Source organism: Leiobunum rupestre, chromosome 8 (assembly GCF_980474605.1).
Source record: "Leiobunum rupestre chromosome 8, qqLeiRupe1.1.hap1, whole genome shotgun sequence".
NCBI classification, from domain to species: domain Eukaryota; kingdom Metazoa; phylum Arthropoda; class Arachnida; order Opiliones; family Sclerosomatidae; genus Leiobunum; species Leiobunum rupestre.
In genome coordinates, this window is record NC_143391.1 from 31281445 (window position 1) to 31292919 (window position 11475).

General features: G+C 37.2%; 1 protein-coding gene across 7 annotated transcripts in view; it reads left to right on the forward strand.

The window, feature by feature from the left end:
- CdGAPr (GTPase-activating protein CdGAPr) overlaps window positions 1-11234 on the forward strand; it is a 121176-nt gene extending 109942 nt beyond the window's left edge. For 4 of the 7 annotated variants that reach the window (XM_090155165.1, XM_090155164.1, XM_090155166.1 and 1 more), the window contains 12 exons: window positions 820-942; window positions 4778-4855; window positions 4923-5025; window positions 5091-5240; window positions 5309-5411; window positions 5485-5629; window positions 5709-5896; window positions 5984-6126; window positions 6279-6468; window positions 6542-6704; window positions 6779-6911; window positions 6976-11234. In XM_090155165.1, the coding sequence (XP_090011291.1) occupies window positions 820-942; window positions 4778-4855; window positions 4923-5025; window positions 5091-5240; window positions 5309-5411; window positions 5485-5629; window positions 5709-5896; window positions 5984-6126; window positions 6279-6468; window positions 6542-6704; window positions 6779-6911; window positions 6976-10397 (4941 nt within the window). In that variant the 3' untranslated portion in view covers window positions 10398-11234. Of the gene's footprint in view, window positions 1-819; window positions 943-3366; window positions 3848-4777; window positions 4856-4922; window positions 5026-5090; window positions 5241-5308; window positions 5412-5484; window positions 5630-5708; window positions 5897-5983; window positions 6127-6278; window positions 6469-6541; window positions 6705-6778; window positions 6912-6975 lie in introns of those variants that run through there. The other 3 variants (XM_090155167.1, XM_090155169.1, XM_090155171.1) reach the window with 3 other exon arrangements.
- The last annotated feature ends 241 nt before the right edge of the window (window positions 11235-11475 follow it).

An 11475-nucleotide genomic window follows, 5' to 3' on the forward strand; every position in this document is an offset into this window, starting at 1 on the left:
TTGAAACAATCGTCCTTTAAAGTCTTATATTTTTAGAAATATAATCCTATTTTTCCTTTAAGAACATTGAAGATTTGAGTGGGGCCCTGTTGTAGTTATTTATTATTTAACTAAAATCGCGTGTACACATGTATCTCTCCATTTGGATAGATGACGGCCCTTCGTCCTTAATACGCTAGTTTATATCCTCCTCAAAAAATGACCAAAGAATGGGGGGGGGGGGGCATGTCTTTCCTATCAAATAGCGCGTGACGGTGTAATATTATTGCTTATTTTACAATTACGTGCTTTTGGAACGTTAAATGGAACTATTATAAACTGAATTAAGTCCAGATTGAATAAATTTAAGGCTTTTCCGATAATCCGATTTTCTCTAAAGCATTTCTTCCCTAGCCGATAAATTATAAAAACATTTAGTGGATTTCGACCTCATTACGGTTTGAACTAAACGTCTTCCGACGACCCGAATACTAAAATTAATACGAACGAAATGATCGCGATTTTTAACCGTCTTCAATATTAAAAATAAAAGAGTTTCTTTGATAGATTCATTTATATTAGCCGTATCTTTTGACACGAATGTGTCAGTCTCTGATACGTAAAATCTTTTATATCTCTCTGGCAACTCGATAAAGCTTTTCTTGGGGAGGTAGGGAAATACTGGACATTCTATTTTAACTCTTTTTTTACGGGAGTTGTATTACCCGTTACGAACCCAAAATAGCAACTTTCCGAAATTGTAAAGAGGCTTATTTAATTATTTACTAGGCGTGTACCAAATATTAAAGATATACGTTTCGTCGTTGTTTCTTTTTGCAGCTAGACAACCGAGGGAACCGTTTAATAGTCACTGACGAAGCGGCCATCAACACTCCGGCAGTCGCTGCCGCTTACGTCGTCAAGCGATACCGAGCGCAGGCCGTCGACGAAATCTCCTTCGAAGTAAGTTCTTCGTTTTTGGAATGAGTCTTATTTGATTAGGACGCCGTATTTCGACTAACTAGCGAGCTTATAGGCTTATGGCGTTGCTTATTCGCGACCGAAACGAGTCTAGGTGGCGTACCGGCGCTAGCTTCTCCTAGGTAGCGCCTATGATCTAACGTCAGCTACAGTAAATTAAAAAGTCATAAGAATGGTTTTTTTAAACAAATTTATCAAAATAAAAGCAAACGATGTGCAAATTATATTAAAATGAAAGTGTAATAGCTCTTTATATAAAATACAAGGGGTCACGTGATTACGTTAGATTCATCGTGCAGTTAAAGTTAGAGAGCGCGCGCATATTTTTGTTTTGTGGAGCTCGCGCGAAAACGCACGAGACCCTCTACACGGAAATATTAGGAAGCGCGCGCTCCAAAAAATAACACTTTTTATACATGTATGCCAGGAGCAACAAACACAAGGAGAACGCAGCTAGCCTTTAAACACGCTAACGAAGGCTTGTGTACGAATTTCATTGGACGAGCGTCACGAGCCTTTACGCTGAACGTTTTAAGGAAAGGGGGAAGGCAATTTCCTAATTTTCCCCTTCCGACGGCAGCCGGCGCTAAAGCGTCTAGCCAACGAAAAATGTACACAAGAAAATCCACGACTTTTGACGGGTTGCGTTCTCCTTGTGTGGGGTGTTGTGTTTGTTGCTCCTAGATGTATGCGTATATATTATTTTATAGAAAGAGCTATTATTTATGAAGTCAAATTTACGAATGGCTTAAGCCGCTAGTTATGTAGGTTTCAACGGCGAACCAAAGGGGGCGTAGTGATAGTTTTCGGCCACGAATAGACTTATGGGATTGCTTACGAGGCGCATTGTATTCCACTGTATATTTACGGCTCTTTTTGCGCAAAGTGTAGTTTCTATTTGTCAATTATAGCACTTATTACGGAGAGGAGTGCCGCTCACGAGCCTCCGATAAACAAAAGATAGGAAGCCCTCATTAATCAAAGCTGTCAGTACCCCAGGCCACCTCCCCCCGCCACCAAGCGGAGATACCAGCCCCGAGAAATGTTACGGAGCTTGTTTATTTTCGCGCGGAGGTTTAAAGCTTCTGTTGATATTTCCCTTCAATTAGGCCTAGCCTCGAACTCGTCCTATCTGTATTGTCTCCTTTGAGACCCTACACAAACTGAGGGAACACTTTTATTTTTCAGCCATTTTAATCTTTAATCATTTGAAGAATTTATTGTCTAGAAAGTTATTGTAAATTTGTTGTGAAGTTGAACAAATATTGGTAGACTATATCGGAAGTCTATAATTACGTTCCTTAAGACTATCGGTTATGTGTAAAATTGACGTCACATACCAAAAAATGAGCGGGAAAATAAAAAAACTTATAAACAAATAATGATCACGACGCAAAAAGCTTAAGTCTGAAATTCACCAAAAATGAGTGGTCATTCTAGAAATGGCTGTCGGTAAATATTTAACACGCGGAAGATAAATAACTGACACACTTCTGTGAAACGTAATTATAAACTTATGCCAGAACGAATCGAATAATATCGTACCGATTACTTTTTAAACGGTTAAATACGTTTATTTTTCAGTTTTAATGTAAACTGAATTTGCCAGTTTCAATAACATTACCGCCATCTATCGGTTTCAAATATTTTGCATTGAAGAAGGCAACGCGTTCTTTAAATTAGTCTCGCGCAAAAGTACCATCTTGGCCAATCGCGATATAATAAAAGCGCGTGTCAAATCTATTGAAGTTGGCTCTACTCTTGTGGTATTTGAAAATACCTTTACACGATTGAAACTGGCGATTTGAGCAATGAGGAAGACTATTTTTATCTGACCCGTGCACGTTTGAAAATAGCTTTGAATTATTACCGATTTTTCGGCAGTAGGCCTAAATACTTGTGAATAAAAGGCGTTATATTCACGACTCCGAAGAAGCCATCTATTGAATTTGAGAGAGAAAGCGTTTAATGACGTTTATAAACGTTCAAGATCCTTTTCCTTCAATTAGTTTTTTGGCCTACTTCCCAAAATTCGAGCCGCGATTTTATTTTTGGTAAACACGTTGTAATTATTTTGGCATGTCCGCCACTCGGAAGGTTTCTTTTGATCGCGTTATAAACAACTTTCGTAACCCCACGACGCCGAACGTTTAAAGTTGAATAGTGTCCGGGAAAATCTGGTTTTGTGAGGCCGAGTTTCTCTCTCAAATCATCTTGATCTATCTTGTTCTACTTCACAATGTATTTATTCCCTTGAAAAAATAAGCCAGTTTATTCCATTATTGACCCGTCCGTTGATCGGCTTATAGTGATAGTTAGGTTTCGTACTTTCGTTATTTCCGCTTTGGCTCGCTGGAATAGTCAGCGTATCAAAACGCGGAATTAAACCCCCGTATATGTTTGCCGTCCCTTCCACCCCCCTCCCCTGTTTCTGTGGCGTTTCCTTTTTGCGAGAGTTGTTTGTGTCGGTCGCGCTCCGTCTCTGTTCTAGGCTCGGCAGTCTCTCGCGAATCCCCAAATACGTCGGAGAATGACTTCGGTTCTCCCCGCGTCTTCTAGAATGAGGATGTCCCTTCTCTCTCCCAACTACGCCAGCGCCCGTTCTCCGTGCGTTCTCTCTTGAGGGGAAAAATCAAGAAATTTGCGGATTAAATCTCCAGCGAAGATGGTGAATTGTTAGCGCGGTTTTTGGGGTGTTTCCAAGTTCAGCGGTTAATTATTTGATTGGTGGTGATGCGTGTTCGTAAATATTTTTACTATGACCTTTTCGGATTTATCGTATCGATGCGCGCTTGTTATTGTTTGTAATTGGAAACCTCGACTCTGCGCGTAACCAAGCATTTTCACGTTGCTCTACCCATTTTCCTAGAAGAAATTAAGGGTAATGGTATGGCTGTTTTTTCAATAGTTCATTTTGATATTTTTTCACGATTGTTTGATATATTTAGTGTAGTACGATAACTCCATTGATTATTAGGACCCCCATACATGTTTAAATCTGTTTAAAATCATATCTGTAGCTTTGGTTATGTATAACATTAATTTATTTTACCCAATAAATTAATTAATGGTTGATTATAGCATATGTAACATAATTACTCAGGGTTATAGTGATAAATCACGCTCATTAGTACACCCCATTAACAAATGAAATGCCTGTGTGATGTCTTTCCTCGTTTTTGTGACTTTTGTACGGTGGAATTCCCAAATTTGGATTTACATTATTCTAAGAAATCTAATAACAATGTTACTTATGATAACATCAACATATTTATTTTTATATTTATGGTAAAATCGTTCAATTAATTTTTTGGGTAAAGTTAAACAATGTTCAGCATTTTAAACAAAAATTTTGTGTGTAGATTGAGTTAGAAATATAATAATACCTAGTTTTATTGATTTTTGCGACGTCCCTGATGCCAAGCTCATTGGTCTTTCTACATTATAAATTTCAAAAAGTCATTGACCCTTTCTTCCTTGTCATTATATTTTACAAGAGTGGGAGACAACAACGATCCTTATTAGTTTTTTTTTTGCCCATTAGTTCCTTGTTTCATAGCATATTGACTTGAACCTGGTTCTGCTCAATTTTAAAATAAAAGCTTTTAGGATCCAAAATTAAAACCTCTTTTCCAGGTTTAAGTCTATTAATCTCAGGGATATACCAATGTTACCTTTGAAGTCCTTTCCCCATAGCCAATATTTTCAAAACTAATATTTGGGATCCTAGATTTCAAACTTCAAAAAGGCCTTGGAATGCAATATGAAATATAATTTCTAGAATAAGATCGTTATATTGAAATTTTTTGTTTCGAAGGTTGGAGACATGGTTTCTGTCATTGATATGCCTCCTCAAGATGAGTCCACTTGGTGGAGAGGGAAGAAAGGATTTGAGGTACATTGAAATACCTCAGGATGTTCATCGCAAGTTTGTGACTAATTTGCCATTTATTACATTTAAGGTTGGTTTTTTCCCCTGCGAATGCGTGGAGGTTATTGGTGATAAGGTTCCACAATCTTTGAAAGTGCCAAATTCTTCTTCCATGCCTCCATCTTCCAAACCAGGTACTTTGCAATTTGTTTTATTTATATTAGAAATTTTTATAGTTAATGCTCTTTGTTTTTACCAGTTTTAAGGAAACATGGCAAGCTTATTGCTTTCTTCCGGTCATTCTTGGTGACTAGACCATCTAGAAGAAAACTGAAACAAAGTGGTATTTTAAAAGAAAGAGTATTTGGCTGCGATCTCGGGGAACTACTCATGAATACAGGCAGAGACAGTGAGTTGACATAAAGCTATTTTGCTTTTGAATTATTGTTATTCAATGTGGCGTGGTTTTTTGTACAGTTCCATTAGTATTAAAATGTTGTGCGGAATTCATTGAAAACCACGGAATTGTAGATGGAATATACAGGTTATCCGGTGTTACTTCTAATATTCAGAAACTAAGGTAAAATACATTGACCATTGAACTTTTTAATTGAGCCACGATGGAATGTTGTAAATGAACAATCCCATTATAGATTGGCTTTTGATGAAGACAGAACTCCCGATTTAACTGACGAAGCCATAATACAAGATATCCACTGTGTTGCGTCTCTGCTCAAAATGTACTTTCGAGAGCTTCCTAATCCTTTGCTCACGTACCAACTTTACGACAAATTTGTGGTTTGTATTTTTATTTTATACACTTTTGCTCTGTATTTCATAGGAAGTTTTGTGTTATATCTCTAATTTAATTCTATAGACTGCTGTGCAGTCTGAAGATGATGTCCGTTTGTTACGATTACGAGATGTAGTTCAACAACTTCCCCCTCCTCATTACCGAACTTTAGAGTACCTGATGTGCCACCTCGCTCGAGTTGCCGCTCACGGGCAACAAACTGGAATGACACCCAAAAATGTTGCCATCGTGTGGGCTCCTAATCTCCTCAGGTACTTATTTTCTACTTTAAAACATTTTTTTATAGAAACTTATTTTTAGAATATTCTTTTAACTAATGATATATCCTTAATGAACAGGTCCAAAGACTTGGAAGGTGGTGGTGTAGGAGCCCTTCATGTTGTTGGCGTTCAAGCTGTCTTAACAGAATATCTTATTCGTTACGCTGATATACTCTTCAATGAAAAAATGCCCATTTTTCAGAGTCCGGATTACGGACTTGGTATGTTTTGTCTTTATAATTTAAATAAATATTACACTAAGTCAATTTTGTAACTTTTTAATATTTTTATGAATTTTTTGTAATTTTTAATTTCCACAAAAATTGGCCAAATAAAAACTATCTCACTAGCATGTCCTTTTTTTCATTTGTAGATACACCTAAACGTAGTCGACCGAAATCTTTGGCAATTTCAACCCCGACAAAACTGTTAAGCTTGGAAGAAGCCAGATCACGAGTGTTGTCAACAAATTTACCCCCCTCACACCAAAAATACATTGATGTTGGTGGAGGACCGGATAAACTTCCTCCCAAATATCATACTGTCATAGACCTTCCGCTAGGGTTAGCATCTGAAATTTTGTATATTTAGAATGTTTTTATTAATTATTTTACATAATTTCAATTACGTTTATAGAAAAAGATCAAGTGCAAAATTAAAGAAATCTCCTTCGGGCTGGAAATCGTTTTTCTCCAGAACTGGCAGTAGGGAGAAAGAGAGGTCCGGCTCTTCTCGCAAGATTTCTAGTCCAAGGAAAATTGGTCCTAGCTCATTACATTATCCTTTGTCTCCATTCCAGGTTTGTACTATTTTTGCCAATTGTCATTTCTGTTCTAAATAGTTGCGGGATACACTAACTAATATCTTTATTAGGTGAAGCCAATAGATTTTGATACTCGGATGAATACGAAAAAGCTACGGACTGTTAAAAGTGCTGAATCTTTAATATTGTCAACCGGAACATCTTGCAGAAATTCGGCTAATCTTGATTTAACTAGTCCAACTGGTAAGGGTACAAATAGTTTATCCTACAAAGTCATTTTTGACTTCATTATTTTTTTTGAAAATAGACTTCAGTAAGCTATCTTGGCCTCTATACGAATACTCGACTGGGATGGAAGGTCTAAGCTGCAGCTATACATCTCCCCCTAAATCACCCAATATTCACAAACACGTACGATCTGTATCGCATGATTCTTACTTTGAGCAACTTGAAAGTGGCTGTAATAATGACGACGTTGATGAGGCTGATGAAGAAAACGCCATGGAAGAAGGATTACGTGATGATGACCTTGTTAGTGGTGATATGCAAAATACTTGTGCTTTCCAATTATATACCGAAGTTGTAGAAATGATGCACAGAAATGAAGAGTTTAAAGATATTAACTTGAGATATTCGTGTGACAGTGAGAAGGATACTAGCAACCATTCGAGCAGTAATGATGATAGTTATGTGTCAGATACAATCCCTTTTGGTTCGAAAGGAACGAGGAAACAGAAATTGCATAGTTCTGATAGCGACGTTGGTAGCCCCAAAGTTCAGAAACTAAGTAAGAAGTTTCGGCAATCTTCTGGTTCTTCAACAGAGAAAATACCTCGCGAAAAAGACTACTCGACTGATGACATGGAGAGCCAGCCCGTTCAAAGTGAATATCTGGACAAAAATGTGGAAGACGACGAAGGCTTGTTTATAAATTACGAGCGAGAGACAATGGATAAACTCTTTTCCAACTCTGTATCAAATGCTTGCAAAATGAAGGATGTTCAAGTTACTTTGGAAATGGGAGCGTGTCGTAACGAAGCCACTATTGTAGCTGAAATTCATGCACACCAAGAAACCCCTCATGAAAAAGACAACTTTGTAAATTTAAGCAGCGAAGTGTCTGGCCACCAACATTTGAGGAATATGGGAGAAGAAGACAACCATAATGTGAAAAATGTTCCCCAAGAAATATTTATAGAAGAAAACGAAGGTGTTTCCAGCAATTGTTGTTCTTTGGAAGTTACCGCTTCAGATACATTGAGCACATCTCAGTTGAGATCTTTCGAGCATGGGGATCATTGCGTTTTATCTGAAAATTATTTTATAGAAGACCGAAACTATTTGAGTCCAACTGGAATGGATACTTCCTTAGAAACTCCTGATTCTCCTACCATGGCCAATATTTCAGAAATGCCCAGCAGTAGTAGTGGTTCAGAAGGTAGTGCTTGCGGCTCGGATTTAGACGCCCCTCCCTTTTTGGACCATACATTAGCTCAGTCTAGTCATATAGAAAGAAAATCGCCAAAATCTTTTTTGAACGAAACTGTTGAATTCCCTGAAAATTCATCATTGGTCTCTCCCAATGATAGTAATGATACAGATTTAAATGATGGCGGTACAAGCCCATTGTCAGTAAGTGACGATGAAGCGATAGCGCATTATTTTATGAAGAAAGTTGTCCCTTCTAGTTTTTTAAATGAAGAGGGTTTGTTAAAAAAAGATGAAAGTGACGAAAATGAGACTCAACTATCTTTCATCTCCAATTCCCAGAGTAATTCGAGAGAGCCAATTTCAAGCGTAAGTGTTTCTGAAGAAATAGCCTACAGAAATTGCGATGCAAACAGACAGATGTGTGGCAGTGAGACCTTGCGAAACAGTTGGAGGAAACCTTGTTTAGATAAAACTTCACCGGCTTCACCCATTGAAGAATCAAGAAGAAAATTTGAATCTGAAATAGGTCGTTCTATCGTACGAGAACATCAAATGAGGCTAGAAATGGAACAAATCCAGGCAGAGGGTCAACAGAAAGTGATACAATCTAGTTCTTCCAATCGGCTCTCTTTAATTGAAAAATCCCAAACTGCGGAAACTGAAGTGTGCATTTCTCTTCACCAGAAAATGCCTAAAACTACTTTCGTAAATGGTGTGGAATTGAGACGTTCCGTAGCTCCCCCTATTCCCATCCCTCCTACTGAAAATGATCGTGACAAGAAAAGGAATTCCGAACCACTATCCGCTCTGAAAGAAAATATTGCTCCTACTGAACCCAAAAGGTTTTCGGAACCAACTGGCGCTACTCCAATTCCAAAGTATTTACACGGTGACAAAAAGACATCAGTTAAAGAGCTTCTGTCAAAATTTGAAGTTACTGGTGACCAATACGAGGTTGAAGATGTGGACACTCAAAATCAATCTCTACCCTCACCTGGTAAGAGGCACACAGTTGCTGTAGTTGAAGAAGAAACCCTTTGCAAGCAAAAAGCAACGCAATCGCAGCCTAGTTTATTTACACAAATAAAAGTATTCAAATTGCAAAATCTGCAGTCACCTTCGCAGAATGAAAGCCCCAAAATTGATCCTTGGTCAGATCCTATCTTGGACTTGATGGAGGAATCGGAAAACCATCGTAAAAACATGAGAACCACTTTGTTACAAGAATGCAATGCCAAAGAAAAAGCAACTGGCATCTTCGAGTCTTCCAAAAGTCCACTTACAATGTCAGTCAGTCTTCCTTGCTGTCCCTCTAGCTCCGCATTAGAAAGGCCTCAATCTTTGAACTTAAATAAACCACCTAAAGGCCAACGCAAAAATGAAGCCACCTACTCCCGCAAAAGAGAATCTGATCCAAACTCTCCCGTTACACCAGTATCGGAATCTCAACCCTCTACCTTGGAAGAAAATTCCAAGAAAAGTTCAACACCAGTTTCTTCACCTAGTGAAGAAATACTTTCTCAGTCATCTTGCCCCGAAGAAACGGAAGCCATGAGAAGGGAAAGGATAGATAGGATTAAGGAAGAGAGAAGAGCTCAATTAAGAGAAAAGTTGCGGTCTGAGAGTTTCAGAGTGGAAGCTGAAGAAAAGGAGAAGGTACAAAATGAATTTAGGGTTCGCAAAGGCAGTTGTACAAAACTGGCATCTAGTCCTACGTCTGATGAAAGTTGTTTTGATCAATCCCGCAGACGGAGTTTGTCTCCCAAGAAAGGAGTGCGAAGTGAGCCTGAAACTAGTAGTGGCGAAAGAAGCAAATCTTCACCCGGAACTCCAGTAACCGAATATCATCAACAAACTGGAGTGGAGAGTTTTTTTCCCGGGGAAAGTTGCAATACTTTAGAAAAAGGGCTTAGCTCAAAAAATCGCGTTGTTAGCGAAAAATCATTGGCTACCAATGTTTCGGCACCCAGTAGCCCAGTAAAAGTTTCTCCAACTTCAAAAAATGTTGGAGCTAGCATTTATTCTGTAAAAACTAAAGATTTGAAAACATCTTCCATTTCTAATTCCTTAAAAAAAAATTCCAAATCAGTATCTAAAGGTTCGCCGAAACAATCCGAAACAAATAAAAAAGAACCTATAAACATTTTAGCTTCTAATTTTAAATCAAGTTCCGAGAATTCGGAAAAAGAATTGTCCAATAAGCGGTCATCACCACCTAAACGAATCAAAGACAGGGCAGCCATGTTTGAATGTCAGCCACCTTCTAACCCAAGAAGTGGACAAACTGCTAGACATTAGTTATTTATAAATGTAAAAAACTAAGATAAATCAGCTTCTAGTAATTTGCCACTGGCCTAGCTCCATTAAGAGTGTGTTTGATCAAAATTTGGAAGACTAAAACCAAGCTCTTGTTACAACTTTGAGAAAAAGGACAAACTTAAAGCTGAAGTAAAGTTTGGTCATTATATAGAATTTTCGTTTTTAAGTATTTATTACAGATAATTTAAAGTAATTCGAGACGTTAAAGTTTGGTAAATAACCAAGTAATGGAATATTTTCAAAGGGAAAAAGTTCTATTTCTATCTTATAGGTATTTTTAATATGCTAATGCCTGAAAAGCAATTGAACTATAAACTTATAGATGAATATATATGACAAAAAATTGATATTGTAAATATTATATACTACATAATTTTTGTGGTAGATCAATTTCTCATAAATAGATTTCATTCCATTATGTGAATTACAATGAAAAATTTATTCTAAAAGAAATATAGCCAGCTGTTTTAGTCACGACTGGCAATTGTGATATGTAAATATTCTATTCTAATGTATAAACCGCGTATTCATGTGAAAAAAGGTTTTGCTTGGTTTCTTATTTTTTTATGTTAAATGAATGATGATTTCTTCCAGAAAGAGTGAGTATAAAGTACCAGAAGAGTGTTGATTTGCGTATGTCAAATATGGACAAAATTTACTCTTCACCCAATTACGGTATTTGCTGTAAATAGTTGTGCATCTGTAGTGTTACTTGTGTGTAATAGTGAAACATAGACTAAGAAAGTTGTTCTTAATCTATGATTGAAAATACGATAAAATACAGTGATGTATTGTCAATAAAACTTTATATATAGAGCTAAATACTTTTTTTAACACTCAAATCGCCGAGACATTCACAAATTTTATCTTTTAGAGACATTCATCAGAATAGATCTTAAAAGAAATTGATTTGAAAAATTCAACGGTTATATCAAGGAGGTTATATTGTGTAAATTGGCGCGTGCTTGCTCGGAAGGGATAATCTTATTGGCTAAGACAAATGCGGATAAATATTGCTAAGCCCACGTGATTCTATTTTATTATCAGAATAAATAAT